This window comes from Erinaceus europaeus, chromosome 11 (assembly GCF_950295315.1).
Source record: "Erinaceus europaeus chromosome 11, mEriEur2.1, whole genome shotgun sequence".
Lineage (NCBI taxonomy): Eukaryota > Metazoa > Chordata > Mammalia > Eulipotyphla > Erinaceidae > Erinaceus > Erinaceus europaeus.
This window is the reverse complement of record NC_080172.1, coordinates 46,240,526-46,265,557: the sequence shown is the minus strand read 5'-3', so window position 1 is coordinate 46,265,557 and position 25,032 is coordinate 46,240,526. Positions and strand designations below refer to the sequence as shown.

Here is a 25,032-nt window from a genome sequence, read left to right as displayed (position 1 = left end):
GGGCGTTGACTGGTCAGTCCATACTCCCAGTCTGCCTCTCTCTTTCCCTAGTAGGGTGTGTCTCTGGGGAAGCTGAGCTCCAGGACACATTGGTGGGGTCTTCAATCCAGGGAAGCCTGGCCAGCATCCTGATGGCATCTGGAACCTGGTGACTGAAAAGAGAGTTAACATACGAAGCCAAACAAATTATTGAGCATTCATGGGCCCAAAGCTTGGAATAGTGGAGAGGAAGTGTTAGGGAGGTACTCACTGCAAACTCCAGTGTACTTCTGTTTTCAGGTATGTATTTTGCAGTAGTTTATAGATACGTGTGAAGATACGCTCTCTCTCACAGAAACTGGTGTATATCTAGGTTTTGGGACTTTGTTAGAAAGTGAACCACCTGAGATGAAATTAGAGTATACTATGAAAGGAAAGGTCTCACCCGAGTAATGAAGCTGAAGGGTTGTCATTCCACATGTGAAGTCTCTGGACACAGTCTGAAGTGAAGCATGTTGAGGTAGCAATCGTTGCGTTGGTTAGGTTGTGATTGGCGGATGCAATATTATTTGATAAGGATTGGGAGAGGCATATGGGAAAGTGGGCCCTATCCAAGGGTTCCAGGACTGGGGAAAGTAGAGGCTCTATAGTGGAGATGTGAGGTTTCTGCTGTCTTAGGGTTCCAAAAGACAATCAACAGTTAATGTTATCATCACATTATTTGGTAATTGGGTTAAATTTGAAAAGTCCTTTTGTTATGGTTTGCTGTACAGTACCCAGTATCTTGTATATAGCTGTGCTATTGGATGTTTCTGATCTACTTGGTCTAGGCTTTCGAGAGAGTCTGCATATCAAATACACAGCCTATATATTGAAAAGATGCAGTTTGTGTTTTGAAAAACTTCGAGACATACAATTAATTTTCCCCCTCTCGTATTAATTAACTAGTGATTTATATGACTACATTTTACTAGGAGTGTACATAAACACCATTCCCACCACCAAAAGACTGTGACCCATCCGTCCCACCCACTGCCACCCCCCACTGGCCCAGGAAGCTGCATGTCTACCCCTCACCACAGGGTTTTTACTTTGGTGCCCTACGTACAATTTGGTCAGGTCCTGCTTTTAGTTTCCATTTCAGATCTTAGTCAACTTCTGTTGATGAGTGGGATCATCCCATACTCATCTTTATATTTCTGACTTACCTCATTTAACATAATTCCTTCTAGCTCTGTCCAAGATGGGTCAGAGAAGGTGGGTTCATTGTTCTTGATAGCTGAATAGTATTCCATTGTGTATATACACCACAGCTATCTCAGTCACTCATCTGTTGTTGGGCACCTGGGTTGCTTCCAGGTTTTAGCTATTATGAATTGTGCTGCTATGAACATAGGAGTACACACCTCTTTTTGGTTGGGTGTTATGGAGTCCTTGGGGTATAACCCCAGGAGAGGAATTATTGGATCATATGGAAGGTCCATGTCTAGCCTTCTGAGAGTTTTCCAGACTGCTCTCCACAGAGGCTGGACCAATTTACATTCCCACCAGCAATGTAAAAGGGTTCCTCTGTCCCCACAACCTCTCCAGCATTTGTTGCTGCTGTCCTTTTTGATGTATGCCATTCTTACAGGTGTGAGGTGGTATCTTAGTGTTGTCTTAATTTGCAATCAATCAGTGACCTAGAGCAATCAGTGACCTAGAGCAGTTTTTCATGTTTGTTAGCCTTTTGGATCTCCTCTGTAGTGAATGTTTTGTACACATCCTCTGCCCATTTTTGGATTGGGTCATTTGCTATTTTGGTGCTAAGTTTGCTGAGCTCTTTATATATTTTGGTGATTAGTTTCTTGTCTGATATATGGCATGTGAAGATCTTCTCCTATTCTGTGAGAGGTCTCTTTGTTTGTTTAATAGTTTCTTTGGATGTGCAGAAGCTTTTCAATTTGATGTAGTCCCATTGTTTTTTTTCTGCTTTAGTCTTCCTTGCAATTGGGTTTGATTCATCAAAGATGTCATTGAGGTGTAGGTGGGAAACTGTTTTACCAATGTTTTCATCTAAGTATTTGATTGTTTCCGGTCTGACATCTAGGTCTTTGATCCATCTGGAGTTGATTTTTGTTTCTGGTGGGATAAAGTGGTTCAGTTTCATTCTTCTTCATGTTACAACCCAGTTTTCCCAGCACCATTTATTTAAGAGAGCCTCTGTTTTCCATTTAATCCTTTGGGTCCCCTTATCAAAGATTAGATGTCCATAGGTGTGGGGATTTACTTCTGGGCTTTCAATTCTGTTCCACTGGTCTGTGTGCCTATATTTGTTCCAATACCATGCTGTTTTGATGATGATGGCTTTATAATATAGTTTAAGGTCTGGGAGTGTGATGCCTCCATTTCTGTTTCTTTTCCTCAAGATAGTTTTGGCAATTCTAGGTGTTTTCATGTTCCAGATAAATGACTGTAGTGTTTGTTCTATTCTCTTAAAGAAGTTTGGTGGAACTTTGATGGGTAATGCATTAAATTTGTATATGGCCCTGGGGAGAATATTCATTTTGATGATATTTATTCTTCTAATCCACGAGCATGGGATATCTTTCCATTTCTTGGTATCAGTTTCTATTTCCTTGAGTAGCAACTCATAGTTTTCAGCATACAAGTCTTTCAGTTCTTTGGTCAACTTGATTCCTAGGTATTTGATTGATTTAGCTGAAACAGTAAATGGGAGTGATTTCTGGATGTCTTCTTCTTCAGATTTAGTGTTTGCATAAAGAAATGCCACTGATTTTTGTACATTGATTTTGTAGCCTGATACCTTGATATATTGCCTAATAACTTCCAGTAATTTTCTGCTGGATTCTTTAGGTTATTCTATGTATACTATCTTATCATCTGCAAATAGTGAGAGCTTGAATTCTTCCCTTCCAATATGTATTCCTTTGATTTCTTTCTCTTGCCTGATTGCTATGTCATGAACTTCCAATACTATGTTGAAGAGTAATGGTGACAGTGGACAGCCCTATCTAGTCCCTGATCTGAGGGGGAATGCTTTCAGCTTCTCTCCATTGAGTATGATGTTGGCTGTAGGTTTGCTATATATAGACTCCACTATCTTGAGGAATTTCCCATCTATTCCCATTTTTTGTAGAGTTTTGAGCATTAATGGGTGTTGGATTTTGTCAAAGGCTTTCTCTGCATCTATTGAGATAATCATGTGGTTTTTGGCTTTGCTTTTATTGATGTGGTGAATGACATTGATTGACTTACGGATGTTGTACCAGCCTTGCATTCCTGGGATGAATCCCACTTGGTCATGATGAACAATCTTTTTGATGTGCTGTTGTATCTGGTTGGCCAAGATCTTGTTTAATATTTTGGCATCTATGTTCATCAGCGATATTGGTCTGTATTTTTCCTTTTTTGTTGTGTCCCTATTAGCTTTTGGTATCAGGGTGATGTTGGCTTCATAGAAGGTGGAAGGGAGTATTCCTGCTTCTTCAATCTTCTGGAAAAGCTTCAGAAGTATGGGTACTAACTGTTTCCTGAAAGTTTTGTAGAATTAGTTTGTGAAGCCATCTGGTCCAGGACTTTTGTTGTTGGGGAGATTCTTTGGTACTCTCTGGGCCTCTTGAATCTTGATGTCCTTTCTGTTATTCAGGTCTGGGAAGTTTTCTTCTATTATTTCCTCTAGAATGTTTGCTTCCCCTTCCTCTCTTTCTTCCTCTGGCAGGCCAATTATATGAATGTTACTTCTTTTGAGATCATCCCATATGTCTCTGTTGTTGTTTTCCATGTCTCTCAATCTCTTTTTGAGCTCTTTCACCTCTTTCTTTGTTTTTTCTAACTCATCCTCTGTCTGACTAATTCTGTTTTCTGCTTCTGTTAGTCTGCTTTCCCTTGCCTTAGCTTCTTCTTCATTACAGCTATTTCAGCTTTCAGTTCTCTAATTGCCTCAAGATAATCAGTATTTTCCTTGGGGGTCTCAGCTGTTGTTTCCCTAATACTGCCATTCCTTTCCTCCAGTGTTATTTTCATTTCTGTGATTAATAAGTTTATTATTGCTTGCATACTTTTCTTATCTATGGTTACTTCTGGCTGATTTGTAGTTTCTTCTGGGCTCTTTTCTTCATTCTTTGGAGTAGCAGTTTTATATGTTTTTGATCTACACATTTTTTTGATTTGTGTGTTTCTTTTTCTTTTATATGCTCTGTTGTTCCTCAGTTGTTGTTTCTTGAGTACAAGCAACACTGTACTAAATACCTTTATGACAATTGCTCTCACCAACCTCAGGAATTACAGTAGCAACTGAAGCAAGTATTGAAGCAGTTTAATCATTACCAGTTAGCCAAGCAATTTCTCCAGTCCATGAAAAAATAGTAACCAAATCCCAGTGAATAAGAAAGAGAAAAGAAAGAAGGGATAACAAGAATAGACAGTTATGCAAATCTACTATTCACTGTATATTCTAGGGGTAACAAGAGGGGAAAGGGAACTAGAGCAGAGATACACACATAGAGAGTCCACTCTGAGTCAGATTTCTTCCCCAAAGTAATTCACAAATTCAGAAAGGCAAAGAAGAAGGAAGGAAGAAGTATATGACAAGATAAAAAAAAAGAATAGAAAGAAGGGACAAGAGAGAAAAAAGGGAAAAGATAAGAAAAAGAGCAGGAAAGTTTTTTTTATTACTTTATGTTTTTATTTTAATTTAATTTAATTTTTTTGATTTGCTAGGAGGGGGAGAGAGGGGATAGTCTGTAGAGGAGGTAGGATTAAGGAGACAAGTTCCTCCCACAATAGATAAGATGCCCAATACCCTAGCACTGAAATATATGCTAAGAGTTAATTCTGATCAACCTAAAGGGGGAAGATATATGCCTTTATATAATATTAATAGTAAAATAGAGAAGGGTAAAAAATAAATAAATAAAAACCCTGTCCCTCAAACCTTGTGATCAGAGTCAGCTAATTGTTAAGAATGAGAAAAATAAACAAAAAATCCCCTCAGGATTTTACAAGGGTAGCTGAAATAGACAGTTATGCAAATCTACTATCCACTGTATATTATAGGGGTGGCTAAAGGAGGAAGGGAAGTTGAGCAGAGACACTCATAGTGAGAGTCCACACTGAGTCAGAATTCTTCCCCCAAATAATTCCCAAATGTGTATCAGTGAATTCAAAAAAGCACACTGTTTGGTGGTGTGGGGGCTGGGTCCTGTGGCTTTGGAAGCTGTAGGATTAAGGAAGAAAGGATGACAAGAATGAGAAAAATAAAAAAAAAGAGAGAGAAAAAAAGAAAAAGATAAGAAAAATGAACAGTCATAAAAGAGCAGTGAAAGAAAAGGGTTTTTGTTTAATTTATTTAATTATTTAATTAGCTATGCGGGGTGAGGTGGGGGGTTGGCTACTTGGAAAGAAAAAAGGTTAGAGGTTTCAGAAGGGTATAGGCTTAGAATGAGTGATACTCCCAGGTGGGACAGGAATTTGGTAAAGAAAGAGGCTCCTAGCAGGGGAGCCTGCTAGGATCTGGTCCCCAGGGACTGGTTATGGGGGGGGGGGGAAGGGAGAGGAGGTATGCTTAAAAATTAAAAGGAAAAAAATTTTTTCCCCTTTTTTCCTACTCTAATTCTTAACCCAAATTAAGTTATAGTCACCTCCTTGGTGTTACTGCTAGGACCCCTTATTGACTGGCCTACTAAAGGCAGAAAATCCTACCGTTTCCAGGAGATGTGGTCAGAGCTCAAGCCACTAGCAGCTTCTCAGTCCGCCATCTTCTGGGAACCCCCTGCCTTTATTTTCTATTATCTTCTAAACATCATTTAGATGTGCTATATTCTCCCCACTTTAGAAACTTAGAAAAACATGTACAGAGACAAAGCCACAACAGAACAATTCTCAGCAAACCATGCTACTTAAAAAAAAACTATATAAAGAAAAATTAAAAAGGGGGCTGAGTGGCAGTGCACCTGGTTGAGCGCACACATTACTATGCACAAGGACGCTGGTTCGAGCCCCTGACCCCATCTGCAGGGGGAAGATTTTGCAAGTGGTGAAGCAGTGTTGCAGGTGTCTTTCTGTCATGCCCTCTCTATCACCCCCTTCCCTCTCGATTTCTGGTAGTCTCTACCCAATAAATAAAGATAAATAAAAAAATAAAGAACAGTAAAATAACAGATACTTTACCAGTGCAAGGTTGGCTGTGCCACACATTTCTTTTTGGAGGTGAAATCAGAGGGGAAGTGATCAGATACAGCAGGATGAGCTGCATTGAGTTTGACAGTAACCACAGCTGCAAACAGAACAGAACTACAGTCCCTTCTTTCCTGCCTTCCTTTGCAAGCGACCTCACTCTTATTTTCCAAGGGAAAAGGCACAGTGGGAGATCTGTTTTATCTTACTGGCCCTAGATCCATACCCTAACCTACTCTTTCCTTCTTCTGTGACAGATTCTAAATTGCTCCAGTTCTTTTTCTCAGTCTTTCTTCCCTATTTCTTTCTGCACTGGGCTTGGCCTTAGAGTCTTGCTCAAGACCCCCTTTATTGTCCAGATTCACATACTCTTTCTTCTAAGACCTTCTATACCCCTACACATTTCTTGCATCAAGTCTGAATTATTTTTATTGCCACTAGAGCTATTGTTGGTACTCACATTGTCTGCACAACTAATCCACCATTTTATGTGACAATTTTTTTGTTCTTTCTAAATAGAAACAGAGAGAAATTGAGTTGGATAAAGACAGATATTGAGAAGGAAGGGGGAATAGAGAGGTATTGACAGCCTTGCTTCACTGCTCTTGAAGTTTCTCCCCTGCAGGTAAAGAGTGGGAGCTTGAATCCAAGTCCTTGAACATGGCAATATGTGTACTCTACTGGGTATGCTACCACCTATGCCTCTCTGATCTTTTAAGCCCTAGCCTCAGGAAACTTCCAAAGCGGATAAAGGCAATGGACATCCTGCTAGAACTCAACTCTTAGGCAGGCAAAGAAATCATCTGACAACTGACAGCTCAGAGTAGTAGAGCCAGTGTGTTCCCTCTTCTCAAATAAAGAACTATTTTGAAAAGCCTGTTATAGTTGTTCTGGGTTCTATAAAATGCCAAAGAACATATTGGAGCCCTACTATCCAACTGCGCAAATCCTACTTTGGCGAATCTAAGAGCCACTGTATTTTTTTTTCCACTTTTGCTTTTCATTGCCTTCTCCTTCCAGACCATACTACACAAACATTCCATACCTGATGACACTACAGAAACAAAGGAGAATCTGTGCAGGTAAATAACTGAAGACAGCCTAGATACATAGAGAAAAGTGAAATGCTGCCTGTTATACATATAAATGGAGTTACTTAATAAGGGAAACATAAAGTGAAGCTTGAATTGGGTATGGTGTATTGCTTCAAAGCAAAAGACTTTGGGTAAGGAGGGGGGACGGGTGGGAAGTAAGGCTATTAGGATCCTGGTGTACGATGGGGGGAAAGGATGCAGGTTGGAGGAGCAAGTGCCTTTCAGACACCTAGACACCTATTATGGGGAGGTGAGAAGCTATGCCTATGTGTCAGCAAGTGTACTGTAAACCATTAACCCTCCATTAAGTATATTAGTTTTAAAAAATCCCTAGAAGAAATTCATAAATACACAGAACTGGAAGACTTAGCAGAGGGAGGATCTAGAAGAACCATCTTAATGGGAAATTCCAAACCTGTGGCTTACCTGTGATAGAGAGATGCCAGGCCTTGCTGAGCTGCGACCCCAAGCCATTGTCAGCTGAACAGTAATAGCTCCCTGAGTGCTCTGCAGTCACAGGAAAGCTGAAGGTGCTTATTCTCGACCAAGAGACTTCTAGGTTCTTAAGAAGTATACCTTCCTGAAAAAATTGGTAGTGGATGGGAAGAGAGCCTTTCTGAACTTGGCAGTCCAGGGTCACCACACTTCCCTCAAGTGTCTGGGCCCCAGGAGTTCTCAAGGTGAAGACAGAAATGGATACAGGGACTGCATGAGAAAAAGAATCAGTCACAGCTTCTCCTGAGATCACTGTGGATTTCACTGGGTGCTCATGTGAGATGCTGAGTCCCAACTCCACTACATCAGGATGGCCCAGCCACCAACCTTCCCCCTCCCCCACCCCAGATCTCTCTTATCCTCCAAGCTGGAGTTTCCCAGTCCTTTCTTTTCTCTAGCCCCTTCTTTATTGTCTCTTTTTGCAGGTGATCTCACTCTCATTTTCAGAGGAAATTACTTTTAGAGAAGTCTCTTATCTTACTGCCACTAGACCAGTACCTTAACTTGTTCTTTCCTTCTCCTGTGACAGACACCAAGTCATTTCAAGTCTTTGTGGCCTATGTTCTCCATTTTTCCCTTCACTGGGATTGACCTTAAACTCCTGTCTGTGATCCCTTTATCTTCCATATTAACATGCCTTTCTCTCATCCAAGTACTAATCAGGTCTGACCCTGCTTAGCTTCCGAGATCAGATGAGATAGGGTGTGTTCAGGGTGGTATGGCCGTAAACAAACATGCCCTTCTAAGAACTTCTCTATCTCTTCACATACTGCATCCAGACTGCATCCAGTCTGACCCTCTTCATTTACAAGTGATAAACTGAGTCAGAAAAAGGCCAGAAGATGTACCTTTTTCAATCAGTACATTGTTTCTGGGAATAGCCAGCCACCTATTTCCACCTCCCTCCCTGGTCCAGTGTTGAGGCTTATTGTATCCTTAAAGTGGACCTGGGGTTGGTCATAAATGGAGGAAGTAAAAATACACTTTTTACCTCCAGAAAAGTGTAATCTTATCACTATTGTAATACCCTTAGCAGCACTGAGGAAAGCATAACCTCAGAGACTAGAAAAGAGCTGAGGATGTTTGGGTTTCTCCCAACCCATGTTACATTTATGGAGCAACAATGATATTATGACTTGTCTCTGCATCCTACATGAATTTGAGCGTTGGGTTTCATCAGTCATTAGCTGGTCATTGGGACAATAGGTGCCGCTGTAGCCCTGTGATAAATAAATGGTTTGAAAGTTACTGAGACTGACCAGGGACTACACCATCTGGAGATAGAAAAGTCAAAGGAAAAAGAAAAAGAAATGCATTTTAAAGATGGAAAAGACTAGGGGAGAGAGAAAATGGCTATATACAAATGTTAACACTGGCTAGTTACAGCTGGAGGTTGAAAATGAAAGAGACTTTAGGAATTTGTCCAGAGCTCTCCTGGTGGGAGAGTTGAAATGTGCAGGGACTAATACTGGAGTAGGTTGGTCATTCATTGATAGAGGAATCAAGGACTGAATATCTTAAACTTAGTAACACTAAAGTCTATAGCTTGTCTTTGGGCCAAAATTCATGAATAGGCATACTCTAGATTCTGAAAACAAACAAACAAAAACAATGTATAGCTATATTAGAAGGCTATATTTTATTTATTTATTTTTTATTTAAGAAAGGATTAATCAACAAAACCATAGGGTAGGAGGGGTACAACTCCACACAATTCCCACCACCCAATCTCCATATCCCACCCTTTCCCCTGATAGCTTTCCCATTCTCCATCCCTCTGGGAGCATGGACCCAGGGTCATTGTGGGTTGTAGAAGGTAGAAGGTCTGGCTTCTGTAACTGCTTCCCCGCTGAACATGGGCGTTGACTGGTCGGTCCATACTCCCAGTCTGCCTCTCTCTTTCCATAGTAGGGTGGGTCTCTGGGGAAGCGGAGCTCCAGGACACATTGGTGGGGTCTTCAGTCTAGGGAAGCCTGGCCAGCATCCTGATGACATCTGGAACCTGGTGACTGAAAAGAGAGTTAACATGCAAAGCCAAACAAATTGTTGAGCAATCATGGACCCAAAGCTTGGAATAGTGGAGAGGAAGTGTTAGGGGGGTATTCACTGCAAACTCTAGTGTACTTCTGCTTTCAGGTATATATTTTGCAGTAGTTTATGGATACGTGTGAAGATATGCTCTCTCTCACAGAAACTGGTGTATATCTAGGTTTTGGGACTTTGTTAGAAAGTGAACCACCTGAGATGAAATTAGAGTATACTATGAAAGGAAAGGTCTCACCCGAGTAATGAAGTTGAAGGGTTGTCATTCCACACGTGAAGTCTCTGGACACAGTCTGAAGTGAAGCATGTTGAGGTGGCAATCGTTGTGTTGGTTAGGTTGTGATCGGCAGATGCAATATTTTTTTATATGGATTGGGAGAGGCATATGGGAAAGTGGGCCCTATCCAAGGGTTCCAGGACTGGGGGAAGTAGAGGCTCTATAGTGGAGATGTGAGGTTCCTGCTGTCTTAGGGTTCCAAAAGACAATCGATAGTTAATGTTATCATCACATTATTTGGTAATTGGGTTAACTTTGAAAAGTCCTTTTGTTATGGTTTGATGTACAGTACCCAGTATCTTGTATATAGCTGTGCTATCGGATGTTTCTGATCTACTTGGTCTAGGCTTTCGAGAGAGTCTGCATATCAAATACACAGCCTATATATTGAAAAGATTCAGTTTGTGTTTTGAAAAACTTCAAGACATACAATTAATTTTCCTCCTCTCGTATTAATTAACTTGTGACTAAAATTAATTAACTAGTGATTAAAATATGACTGCATTTTGTGCATTATAATGTGTATACTTAACCAGGTGTGCCACCACCTGGTCCCTATATGACTACATTTTACTAGGAGTGTACATAAACACCATTCCCACCACCAAAAGACTGTGACCCATCCGTCCCACCCACTGCCACCCCCCACTGACCCAGGAAGCTGCATGTCTACCCCTCACCACAGGGTTTTTACTTTGGTGCCCTACTTACAATTTGGTCAGGTCCTGCTTTTAGTTTCCCTTTCAGATCTTCTTAGTCAACTTCTGTTGATGAGTGGGATCATCCCATACTCATCTTTATCTTTCTGACTTAGCTCACTTAGCATAATTCCTTCTAGTTCTATCCAAGATGGGTCAGAGAAGGTGGGTTCATTGTTCTTGATAGCTGCATAGTATTCCATTGTGTATATATACCACAGCTTTCTCAGCCGCTCATCTGTTGTTGGGCACCTGGGTTGCTTCCAGGTTTTAGCTATTATGAATTGTGCTGCTATGAACATAGGAGTATACACCTCTTTTTGGTTGGGTGTTAGAAGACTATATTTTCTAGCCAGTGATCCCCTTCAAGGAATTACTGAGAGTATGGCCATAAGGAGGATATCAGAGTTCCTAAGCAGAGATATTGTGTCAACTGTGATGCCACATGAGTCCAATGTTAGTGGATTTCTGTAGCTGGAGTCTCTAGATCCTGGGAGAAAATGCAGCCTGATCTTGACTGTGACTTCTGTGATCAAAGATAATTCATTTCTAATGAATGATGGGTCCCCAGCCGTTATTGGCCTGTCATGGAAGTCATCTACAGAATAACTTCCCTCTAAGTATCCAAGATCTTGAGGATTCACGACTCAAGATAAAACAAAAAAATATATTGCAAGAAACATTAGCCATCATCCGATGTATAAAATGTAAAGATTTCCCATTCTATAAGGAGTCTCTGTTTTGGTGATGGTTCCTTTTGCTGTGGAGAAGATTTTTTACTTAGTCCAAGTGTTTTATTTTGTTTCTTTGTTTTCCTTGTGATTGGATTTGATTCATTGAATATACTTTTAAAGTCAAGGTCTCTAGAGAAGGAGAGCAGGGAAAAGGTGGGAAGGGAGGGGGAAGATTTAGAGTCCTGGTGCATGATAGTTGCAAAGGACCTCGTCTGGGAGTGAGCGTGTTTTGCAGATACCAATAATGGAGAGGTGACAAATTGTACCCATATATCAGTAACTATACTGTTAACTATTAATCCTCTAATAAATTTACAAAAATATTGTAACTGTAGTTCTCCTGGGCTGTGTAGAGGAATCCTACCATATTCTTCACAATGACTTGTGTCCTAAGAGTCCTGAAACTGAAGAAAGGGTGTATCCCTAGGACTGGGGTTGCAGATGAGGTGGTCAGGGAGAGTCCCTGCACATTCTTATATCAAGGAGGTTTATGGGAGACATGGCCCAAATCAATCCCAGATCTAACATCCTTTTTCTCAAGTTCTAATTCAATTAAGATGGAATTTGAACTATGAAGTAGGTGCATGAATATGTTCATCATTGAGTTTTCTCTAACCTCTATTTCCAAGTGTTTCTAGAAGATTCCACTGCTCAAAGTCCCTTCTCTCCATAGTCCCTCTCCTTCTGTCTCTTACTAGCTCTTGTTGAACTACTTAAGTCAGCAAGATTATTTGTGACCATTGATACCCACTTTCATCCAACTTCCTTAATCTCACTGGGCTTGAATACCCAGTCTTCAGAGGACATCGGCACCTTTCACAGTGATGGTCAGTGTCTTGCTGGTCCAGGTGAGGTGACTTTTTCTGACGACATAGTGGTAGTCTCCAGCATCATTGCTTTCCACTTTGGAAATCTTGGCTTCCTCTTTCCAGGAAAAGAAGGTCCGGGATTTTACACCCAACCTGTTTGTTTTGTACCAGTAGTTGTTGATAGGCTCTGGGCCTCCACTGACTGCACAGATGAAGACTGCCCTTCAGACACAAGCTTTAAGTCCAGGCGGGTATTAATTTCGACGGTGGCAAAAATTCCTAAGTAAATAAAAATGTCATATTGGATTCTTGGCAGAGTGTGGGATGCTCCTGACTGGAGAAGACTCCCGGGATGGTAAGAGCATAATCTGCTGACCTAATATGGGGAGATGGTTTAAGTGAAATTGATCTGTTCCTCAGAAAGAGAGAAATACGGATTGGGGACTATCTTCCCTTCTTGATTCTCTAATGATCTTGTGGGGCATCAGGCAAAAGAAATAGGGACAACTCAGTCCACTATCCTCCCCTGTCTTACCTCAACCTGATAGAACATGGCATAGTTCTTCCAGTTATTATGACATTAGGGCATTTTATGACCCTTATCGCATTACTGGGGTGGGTGTGAAGGGGCAGGGAGATTATGTCAGATAGGTCTTGTAATGGAGCTGTGATCACTGCAGTGGCTAGGTGGAAATCTACCACTGACACACATAGTACATTTAATCTAAGCAAATTGATCTTAATCCTATTTAGTTAGATTAGCAAGAGTCAGAGGAGGTGAATTCAGGACAGTCCCCACTGCTAAAGCAGAAAAATCCCAGATGAAAATATTTCACACTCCAGGTCAGTGTGGTTTTGGGAAATAATTATGGCTCCAGACAATGCCTGTCAAGTCATCCTAGGGTCTTAATAAATAAGGGGAGATACCTGAATATAAAGGGGGCTGATCTTGAGCTTGAGGGTCCCATCAGTTGTACTAAGGGAGATTGCTGCTATCCCACTATCCTATGCTAGAAATTAATGTACTGTAAATGATGGGTAACATCTACTTCATCTTCTCTTAACTGCCCTTATGTAAATGGTAAAAAAAAATACATGCAATCAAGGGTCACAAAATATTATTTTGTCTGGGAATGAGTGGGGTAAAGTTATGGCTAACATAACTAATTTTACTCTCTCTCACTTAAGACATGTACCCTGGACTAAACATCTCTTCCTAGCAAGACTCACAGATTTTTAGGAAAGAAACCAATTTTAGCCAGGAGAGTATTGGCTAGAAGCTGTGCTTAAGAACATGTGTAACCTAAGAGACTTAGGGAAAAGCAACAGGGATAATATACCACCATCCCCAGGAACATCAAGTTAGAACAAGTAAGATTTGCTCCCAAACATATTAACATATTTATTTATTCTTTTTCTAATATTTTATTTATTTTTGTATAGAGATAGAGAATAATTCAGAGGAAAGAAAGAGAGAACGAGAGAGAGAGAGACCTACAGCAGTGCTTCATTTGTGTAGCTTTCCACTCTGTAGATGGGGACTGGGAGTTTGAACCCAGGGCCTTGCACACTATAACATGCATCCTCTATTGGGTGTGCCACTGCCCAGCCCCTGATGTTTGCATCTACCATTCCAGGATCTGTTCATTAGGTTAAGCAGAATTCAATCCAGTCCAGCCAGAGGCTCAGGCATACTCCATAAATCATGCCTCTGACTATCAGGGGGAAAAAAGATGTCAGAAAAGAGAGACTTCAGAAGGAAAAGAGAGAGTAAAAACTCAGCATTGAGAGGGAAATAATGTCATCTATCTTTTCTTGGACTTTTCTAACTCTAACCTCTACAAATTATCCACATAATTGAGATGTCTTCTTTTATTTGATGCATATTAACAGGAGTGTGAGTATCCTGTGGTACATGCTGACTTGGACCTCTGCCCAGCTCCTCCCAGAGCCCTCCAGCACTCACTCTGCACCTGTATGTAATACTTCTGGCTCATCTTCGAGATGCTGAAGGCTTCTCTGTGGGCCTCACACCAGTAATATAATGGGGATTTGCTCCACACAGCAATAATCTGGATTTCTGGAGAACTGCTCCATTCTGACTTCATGTTCCATTTGTTTTTGAAGAAGCAGAACAAAAGTTGAACATGTGACTTCCATGGAGGGAGACTGGTCTCACATCTCAGAATCATTGGACTCCCCTCAGTGGGCTGGGCGGGACTGATTGTCACCACAGGAGGTGGAAACAGCTCTAGGACAAAAGACTACAACCATCAGAGTGCAATGAGGTTTGGAACTGGCCTGAAGAAACACACAGCTCTGTCTGAGCACTAGCAAGCATAGAATAGAAAATTCAGCAAAGAAAGAGGTGGGAGGCTGCACAGACAACACAGTGATTCTACAAAATATTTTCTCTCCTGAGGCTCTGAACTCCCAGTTTCAGTCCCCATATCACCACAGGCCAGATAGAGAGCTATCACCTATCTATCACCTATCTATCTATCTACCTATATATCTATCTGTCTATCACCTATCTTCTATCTATCTATCATCTATCTGTCATCTATCATCAATCTATCATCTATCTATATATCATCTATCTATGTATCATCTATCTATCCTGTATCATCATTTTCATTAAAATAAAACTTTGTCTCTTGTACTTTCATGGTACAGCAATTTCAGAGAATTCTTTCTGGCTTGCTCATTATAACACACCTTATTCCAGGTCCTGCCTATTTACCATGGGGTTCATTAACTTGTGTGCTTTACTGGTATCTATTTACAGTAAGAATAAGTGAAAAATCTAATAAAGACATTCCACTAGAGTGTTTCCTTGACAGTATTATGATCCTTGAGATTACCAACAGAATGGTTTACACATTCATATTTTTTGTTGGACTTAGCAAGAAGATAAGGAGATATTAGAGACATTCTCAGAGTGACACTGCAACTGGTTCATATTTATTGGGAAGGCAGTGTATTCAAAGAGACTGAAGAGCAAAGGAAAAGATAACTCACCAAATAGTTCACTGACAGGAGCTGCAAAATAAAAATAAAGAGCCAGAGATGAACATAGGACAATAAATACTTGCAAAGATTCAGGTTCAAGCCCCTACTTCCCACCTGCAGGAGAAGAGGGAAGGCTTCACGAGCCATGAATCAGTAATGCTATTGCCTCTCTGTCTTTCTCCCTAACTATCTCTCTATCTCCCCTTCCCTCTCATTTTTTTCTCTGTCTCCATGAAAAGCTTTACAAAAAAAAAAAAAGGAAAGAAAGAAAGAAAGAAAGAAAGAAAGAAAGAAAGGAAAATGGCTGCTGGGAAGAGAAGTGGTTTTTTTTTTTTTTTTGGTATATGTCTAATAGGGGAATTGCTGGGTCATATGATATTCCCATTTGCATTTGTCTAAGGATTCTCCATACTGTTCTCTATTGTGGTTGTACCAGTTTACATTGCTACCTGCAATATAGTAGACTTACTCTCTCACCACCATTTATCTTCTCTTGTTTTGTTTGATGAAGCCCATTCTTACATGTCTGAGGCGGGATGTCAATGTGGCTTCAATTTGCATTTCTCTGATACTAGATGAAATAGAATATTTCTGCATATTTCTGTGGGCTATATGTATCTCTTCTTTAGAGAATGGTCTATTTATATCTTCTGCCCACTTTTCAATTTGATTGTTCTTTTTTTTTTTGTTAAGAGGTAGGAGTTCTTTATAGGCATTTGTTAATAACCACTTGCTTGAAGTGTGATGTTTTTTCATTTTCTAGGTTTCCTCTTTATCCTTATGGGATTTTATTTTGATATGTAAAAACTATTTAATTTGATGTAGTCCCATTTATTCATTTTTGGTTTTGTTTCCCTTGCCAGTGGGGTGGCATCTCCAAATATGTTCTTAATTTGTAGGTCCTGAAATGTTTCACCAATGTATTTTTCTATAGATTTTAATTTTTTATTTAATTACTTACTACTGGATAGAGACAGAGAGATATTGAACAGAGAAGGAGGGAAAGATAGAGAGGTAGAGAGATAGTCACCTGATTCACCACTTTTTTGGCAGAGTTTTTGGGAGTTTATAGTTATAACAGCATATAATGATATATTTTTGATGCTTTGATTTGCATTTTATTTTTAAAAATTATTATTTTTTTAAATTTTTATTTATAAAAAAGAAACACTGACAAAAACCATAGGATAAGAGGGGTACAACTCCACAAAATTTCCCACCCCAGAATTCCATATCCCATCCCTCCCCTGATAGCTTTCCTATTCTTTAACCCTCTTAGAGTATGGTCATTGTGGGATACAGAAGGTGGAAGGTCTGGCTTCTGTTATTGCTTCCCCACTGAACATGGGCATTGACAGGTCTATCCATACTACCATCCTGTCTCTCTCTTTCCCTAGTGGGGCAGGGTTCTGGGGAAGTGGGGCTCAAGGACACATTGGTGAGGCTGTCTGTCCAGGAAAGTCTGGTTGGTATCATGGTAGCATCTGGAACCTGGTGGCTAAAAAAAAGAGTTAACATATAAAGCCAAACAAATTGTTGACTAATCATGAACCTAAGGGCTGGAATAGTGCAGATGAAGAGTTGGGGGTTCCTCCATTTTGTATATAGCTAATAGGCATATTTTAGTTATATTCCAAAGGGCCTGTGGCTATACTGGTTTTTTTTTTTCCCCTGAGCCTGAAATCTGATATACAGGTGGATCCTAGTTATTGTCTGGGAAGATGATATCATGGCTGGAAAAAGGACCAGAAAGCTGGATCAGGAAAGAGAGTAGCTCCCAAATATGGGAAAGGTGTATAAATATTGTTGATTATGAATCATTGATTTGATCTGATCTGGGGCCCATATTCAGCTTAGGAGCCTATGTGACCTCTGCATCCCTGTAGATCCTACCTCACATTCTGTGGTCATGAGTAGGAACATCCTAAGCTGCCTCAATTTCAGAACCCATTTTCCTCAAGTGTAGCATAGAGTATGTTGTCCATCCTCCTAAGGGAGGATGGAGCTTTCTCTACTGTTGTTGATCCATGTTGAAGGCAAGGTCCTATGGAGCCCCACAAAGGGGTCTATTGTGTTGCTCCTGATAGAGATGACTAGTAACAATGGAGAGAATCAAAGTAATAACTACAAAAGCTGAATAAGTGCAAGAGACTGGCATCCTGCAATGATGATTCTATGTTGTATTGAAGTGGTGAGAGTGGACATCCTTGCCTAGTTCCTGATTTTTGGGGAAACGCTTTCAATTTTTCCTTGATGAGCACAATGTTAGCCATGTTTTTATCAGTTATGATCAGTAGAGCAAGAAGAACAACTATAATTTTATAGTTACATATATTTTATATAATTGTATATATGTAGTTTTATATTATATATATTATATATCATTTATCTATCTATCATCTATCATCTATCACCTATCTATCATCTATGTATCATCTATCTATATATCATTTATCTTTGTATCATCTATCTATCATCTATCATCTTTTTTATTAAAATAAAACTTTGTTTCTTGTACTTTCATGGTACAGAAATTTCAGAGAATTCTTTCTGGCTTGCTCATTATAACACACCTTATTCCAGGTCCTGCCTGTTTACCATGGGGTTCATTAACTTGTATGCTTTACTGGTATATATTTACAGTAAGAATATGTGAAAAAATCTAATAAAGACATTCCACTATAGTGTTTTCTTGACAGTATTATGATATATATAGATATAGTTTCACTCATATACAGAATATAGACAACCACATGCACCACTATCTGGCCTCCAGAACTGAGCTTTTTTCAATGTAGTGGAGGCCCAGCTCAAATCTAGAGCACACAGTCAGGTAACTCAGTATGTTCGTGAGCTGTTTGCTAGGCCCACATGATTTCTTTTTTTTTTTTTTTTTTTTTAGAGAAACTGGTCACCTGCTAACGTGTTACCTTTCATAAGGAAAGGGCCTGTTAAATATTGATTAGTTCCCACTAGCTAGCAATTGTCAAAATAATGAACTGGTTTCCTAGACTCCTTCTATGGGGATCAGTCAATATCTTTTTTTTTTTTAATTAAAGAAAGGATTAATTAACAAAACCATAGGGTAGGAGGGGTACAACTCCACAGAATTCCCGCCACCCAATCTCCATAACCCACCCCCTCCCCTGATAGCTTTCCCATTCTCTATCTCTCTGGGAGCATGGACCCAGGTTCATTGAGGGTTGCAGAAGGTAGAAGGTCTGGCTTCTGTAATTGCTTCCTCGCTGAACATGGGCGTTGACTGGTCGGTCCATACTCCCAGTCTAGGCCCACATGATTTCACATTGGCAAGAGTATATGGCAAGTATAGTTTTATATACTCTTGCCAAAATCCCTATGAGGTACTTTACAGATCAGGAACTGGTTATGAAGGTAGTAGGACTAAGCATACAAATTACCATGTGCAAGGACCTCAGCCCTGTGTCTATGATAAAAACATATATTTAATATTTTGGGGATTATAGTATAGTAGGGATAGTTCTTAGTGTTGCTAGTTCTGCAGTATGTTCTGTAGTTGAGAAGCTGGATGCCAATGCATATGGATAGTTGTAATTTATGATGCATATTCAAGATATTCTTGTTGTATTTCTGGATAGGACTATATAAGGCAAAAACCATCTCAGACCACAGAGGAGGGAAACTGGAACTCTGACACAGGATTGCTTCAGAAACAAAGTTCCATAGTGAAGCTGGCGTGTCTGTTGCCAGGGCATGGTTGAGCATTATTCCTCCTGGGTTCCTTGGCACAAGGACTTGTTAACAGGACATGAAATAGGCTAATTTTGAGGCCACAGAAATAATCAGTCAGTTTATACAACAGTTGGGATCATAGTGGCTCTGCACCCTGATCATGTGACTGCTTTCTCAAAGTGACCATCATGGGCCTTGAATGCAGTAGGAATTTTGTCTCTTTTAAATTGGATCCAAATTTCTCTACTTCAGTCTATGTATGACCAAGAACTAGCCCAACTATATTATAATCCCAAAGCATTTCCAAATAATCCAATGAATTGGAAGAATATGATATTACCAAAACTCTGCCTATTAGAATGTTACCATGAGTAATATTTAGGCCCTTGTTCCCTACCTGCAGGGGATGGGGGGACTACTTTAAGAGCAATAGGGAAATCCTGCAAGTGACACTCTTCCTTCTTTCTTTACTTCCTTCCTTCACTTCATTTTCTTTCTTTCTCAATCTCCATTCTTATTTATCTCTGTCTTTATCAAGAAGAAATAAGAGAAAAAAAGTGGGAGCCAGAAACAGTGGAATCATTGTGTAGGCACTGAGACTGAGCATAGTTAGTTTGCAAAAATATTTTCATGCCGAGTGAGGCAGAACCAAGGTAGTGCTTTGAGGACAGCTCCTGACTTTCTCTCTGCAAAGCAACTGCTTAAAACTTGGGAATTCTGAGTGAGGGCATGATTTCCAGGCCAGTGGTGGAGGATGTACAGGAGGGGTCAAAGTGGAAGCAAGGAGAGTTTCAGGTCACATATAGGCTAGCAATGGGCTGAAAAGGGACTAAGCAGATACCAGATACTGAGTGGAGGTGCTGGGAATTTCAATTTTTTCCTCTGTACTGCCCCCCCCCACACACACACACACATACACACACCCTTCCCTCCAGAGAGGTAAATGAACTGGCTGGTAAGGGAACCAGCTAAGGACCAGGAGGACCCCCTGTGAAGTCTATCTCATTCTCAAGATTCCAAACTGTGTGTAGTCAGAAGGAGATTTTGTTGTTGTTGTTTGTTTGCTTGTTTTTGTTTTGTTTGTTTGTTTTTCTTTCTCTTTCTTTCCCTAAGGGATTTGGAGCTCTTTCTGCTTGGTCAACTTCCTTGACCAATCTTTGCCTCTTCTGGGGCTGTGAGATACTCTCCCTTAGTTTTCTTTCTTCCCTCTGGCTCTTTAGTTTATGCTGCTTTTTGCAATTGTTTTTGCTTTGTTTAGGAAGTAGGAGAGATTTTGTATAACCAATTTGGAATAGGTTAAACTGCAAAAGGACGATTAGGTGTTTTTCTTTTTTTCTATGTTTTTGTTGTTGTTCTTTCTTTATGTTCCCTTCTTAACTCCTTTGACCAAAATTAGCCTTTGTGTTGTTGCATTACATTTGTTGGTGATTGGTTGTATTCTCTATTGTGGTAGTAGAGGGTTTTTTTTTTTCTCTCTCTCTCTCCTCCTTATTTATTTTTATTTCCTCCTCTCCAATTTTAAAAATCTTAGCTTTTGCTGTCATTTTTGTTGTATTCACTTGTACTTATTTGTGATCTATCCTATGAAAGAAGTCTGAAGTGGTAAGATCTTTCTTTCTTTATCTCTCTCTTTCTCTTTCTTCCTTTATTTTCTCTCCTTTCCCAATATCTCTTGGATTTATGTTTGATATTTGATTATTGTAATTGTTCTTGTTTTGCCTTTGTTGTTGTTTTGATTTGGGTTTGGTGGGAGAATTTTTGTAGCTAACTGGTCTTGGTCAAACTGCATTAATCATCACTTTTGTTGCCGTTTTTGTATTTTATGAGGTTTGTGAACTCAGTTATAAGAGATCATTGGATTGGTGGGTCTTTTCCTCAATCAGCACAACTGAATGAAAATAGCCAAGGCAAAAAACTACAAAATAATAATAATAATAATAATAAAAACTAAGATCAAATAAAAAATAGTTAAATCAACTACAACAGTGAATCATGACAGAAGCCCAGAAGAAATTCCAAGTAAGCCAAAAGCAACTGAAAATGAGGAACATACCAAAACATTAACTAATGCATTAATCACAGGAGTAAGGAAAGCTTTTGAGGAAAAAAAATGAGTCCCTGAAAGAAAGTTACCTGAGGTAATTAGAAGACGGAAAGCTGAAATAACTGAGTTAAAATGCGAGCTAGTAGAACAATGCAACTGAATAAGGTAAAAATAAATAAATAACTGAACTGAAGAAGGATGGAAGAAAAAGTTGAATAAAAAGCAGAATTAGCCAGAGAGAGGATGCATTAAAGAAAACTAAGAAAGAAGCAAAGAGCTAAAAAAGAGATTGAGAGACGCTGAAAGCAACAACAGAGGCATATGAGATGATCACAATAGAAGTAACATTCTTATATTTGGTCTCCCAGAGGAAGAAAGAGAGGAAGGGGAAGAAAATAAAATCCCAGAGGAAATAATACAAGAAGACTCCCCTACCTTAAACAACAGGGAAGACACTAAAATCCAAGAGGCCCAAAGAGTCCCAACTAGAATTAACAAAACCTGAAGATATCAAGATACATAGTTACAGTGGAAAGAAGTAAAGGTAAAGAAAGTATCCTGAAGGCTTGAGAGTCTGAAAAGGGAGAACTGAGTCTGAGAGACTGTTTTTCCCCTTTGCTCATCTTGGTGAGAGAGGCTAACAAGGGGGTGTCTTTCCCAGACCTCCATCCAAGGATGGGGGGAGTTTTCCCTGAGCTCTATCAAGCTTACACATAGTACACATAGTACCACAGATCAAGCCCTCAATGAAAAAGGGTGTCAATGAAGGATAGTATATCCTGTTAGACTTTCATTCAGACTAGATGGAGGGATAAAAACCTTTTCAGATAAACAAGAATCTTTCCTGAAAAAGGTTCTACAAGATTTCCTATTATAAACAAGAACATCACCAAAAAACTTACCATATACCAGAACACTCAAAAAAGCATTGAATAATGACACTGCAATGCCTTAAATCCATAATATCAATCAATGTCAGTGGTTTAACTTTAACCATTAAAAGGCACAGAGTAGGAAGATGGATTATAAAACACAACCCATCCATATGCTGTCTGCAGGAATCCCACCTGACCCAACAAGACAAACACTGACTTAAAGTGAAAGGACAAAAACCTATCATACAAGCTAATGTACCACAGAAAAAGGCAGGGATAGCTATTTTTAGTTGACAAAATAGACTTTAAAATAAATAATGTAATAAAAGATAGGCATGGATTTTACATAGTGACAATAGGATCAATTAACCAAGAAGATTTAGCAATTATTAACATATATGCACTTAATGAGAGACCATCTAAATACATCATTTACTAAAAGAGATAGAAAAATACATCAATAGTAACACAGTGATAGTAAAAGACTTCAACTCTCACATTTTGATAGTTCATCTAAGCAGAAAATCAACAAAGAAAAAAGATAAGTAATTGAAGAGATTGATAGACTAGACCTTCTGGACATTTTCAGAGTTCTTCACCCCAAGAAATTGGAATACACATTCTTTTCAAATCCACAGAAAACAACCTCAAGTATAGACCATATGTTAGACCACAAAGACAGTATCAACAAATTCAAGAGCATTGAAATAATCCCAAGAATCTTCTCATACCACAGTGGAGTAAAGCTAACACTTAACAACAAAAGGAAAACCAGTAAAAGTCACAAAACTTGGAAACTCAACAACATACTGCTTAACACCCTCTGGATCAAAGAGGTACTCAAGCAAGATATTTAAATATTATTAGAATCAAATAAAAATGAAGACATGAGCTACCAAAATATTTGGGACACAACCAAAGCAGTACTGAGAGGGAAACTCATAACCATATAAGCACACATTAAAGAACAAGAAAAAGGTCAAGTAAACAACCTAATTGCACACCTTATAGACTTACAAGAAGAGAAACAAAGGAACCCTAAAGCAACAAGAAGGACTGAAATCACTAAAATTAGGAGGAAATAACCAACATCAAAAATAAGAGAACAAAATATCAATGAAACCAAATGTTGGTTCTTTGAAAAATTAAACAAAATTGACAAATCCTTAGCCAGAGTCACTTAAAAAAAAGGAAAAGATTCAAATAAATAGAATTATAAATCATAGGGGAAATATCACAACAGACATCACAGAAATCCAAAAAAAATCATGGGAAGCTTCTATCGAAACTATATGCCACTAAGCTAGAGAACCTGGGAGAAATGGAAGAATTACTAGAAACATACCCTTCTAAAACTGAACCAGAAAGAACTGCAAAACCTAAATGGAACAACCACAGACAAAGAAATCGAAACAGTCCAGGACCAGAAGGTTTAAAAATGAATTCTGCAAAACATTCAGTAAACAATTAATACTTACATTTTTAAAGCTCTTCTAGGGAGGCAGGTGGTAGCACACTGGTTAAGTGCACATGGCACCAAATGCAAGGACTGGCACAAGGAGGCAGGTTAGAGCCCCTGGATCCCCACCTACAGAAGGGTCACTTCACAAGTGGTTACACAGGCTCCTAAGTTGAATATGGACCCCAGATCACATAAAATATATGGGGTTTATACTCCTTCCCCATATTAGGGAGCTACTCTCCTCCCTGATCCAGCTTTCTGGTCCTTTTCCCAGCCATGATATCATCTTCCCAGACAATAACTAGGATCCATCTGCATATCAGTTTTTAGGCTCAGGGAAAAAAGAAAATGAAAAAAACAAAACACAACAAAACTAGTATAGATACAGGCCCTTTGGAATATGAATAAAATATTAGTTATCTACAAAATGGAGGAACCCACAACTCTTCATCTGCACTATTCCAGCCTTTAGGTCAATGATTGGTCAACAATTGGTTTGACTTTATATGTTAACTCTCTTTTCAACCACCAGGTTCCAGATGCTAGCATAATGCCAACCAGACTTCCCTGGACAGACAGCCCCACCAATGTGTCCTGGAGCTCTGCTTCCCCAGAGACCTTCCCTACTAGGGAATGAGAGAGACAGGGTGGGAGTATGGATCAACCTGTCAACGCCCATGTTCAGAGGGGAAGCAACTACAGAAGCCATTCGACATTCTGCATCCCACAATGACCTTGGGTCCATACTCCTAGAGGGTTAAAGAATAGGAAAGCTATCAGGGGAGGATATGGGATACAGAGCTCTGGTGGTGGGTATTGTGTGGAGTTGTACCCCTCTTATCCTATGGTTTAGTCAATGTTTCCTTTTTATAAATAAAAAATTTTAAAAAGGACAGAAAAAGAGAGGCAAACAGAGAAGAGAGAGAGAGAGAGAGAGAGAGAGAGAGAGAGAGAGAGAGAAAAGGAGGGACACCACTGTACCACATCATCATTAATCAATTGGGCATGCACTGGTGCCCCTGTTGCAACTCACATATTACAGTGCACAAGGACCCAGGTTCAAGGCCTTGGTCCCAACCTGCAGGGGGAAAACTTCAGGAGCGTTGAAGTTGGGCTGTAGGTGTCTGTCTGTCTCTTTCCCTCACTACTTGCCCATCCCCTTTCAATGACTCTCTGTCTTTATCCATTAATAAATTAAATTAAATTAAAAAAATAAAAACTTAAAAAAATCCAGCAGAAAATGTCCGGAAATCATTAGGCCATATAGCAAAGTGTCAGGCTATAAAATTAAGTTAAAAATCAATGTCATTTCTTTATGCAAACACTAATTCTGAAGAAGAAAATATCCAGAAATCATTCCCACTTACTATTGCAGCAAAATCAATAAAATATCGAGGACTAAACATGACCAAAGAAGTAAAAGACTTGTATGCTGAAAACTATGAGTTGGAATTCAAAGAAACAGAAAATGATACAAATAAATGGAAAGCTAACCTACGCTCAAAGATTGTATGAATTAATATAATCAAACTGAATAATCTACCAGAGCCACATAAAATTTAATGTGATACCCATCAAAATCCCATCAAGTTTCTTTAAGAGAATAGAACAATAATTACAAT

The 25,032-nt window shown here is 39.4% G+C and overlaps 1 protein-coding gene across 1 annotated transcript in view; it reads right to left on the bottom strand.

Moving 5' to 3' along the window:
• LOC103127294 (titin-like) overlaps positions 1-25,032 on the bottom strand; it is a 132,298-nt gene that overhangs the window by 37,233 nt on the left and 70,033 nt on the right. The window contains exons 12-14 of the mRNA XM_060202352.1: positions 14,273-14,570; positions 12,475-12,585; positions 7,677-7,955 (exon numbers count right to left, since the gene is read on the bottom strand). Of these exons, the coding sequence (XP_060058335.1) occupies positions 7,677-7,955; positions 12,475-12,585; positions 14,273-14,570 (688 nt within the window). The remainder of the gene's footprint in view (positions 1-7,676; positions 7,956-12,474; positions 12,586-14,272; positions 14,571-25,032) is intronic.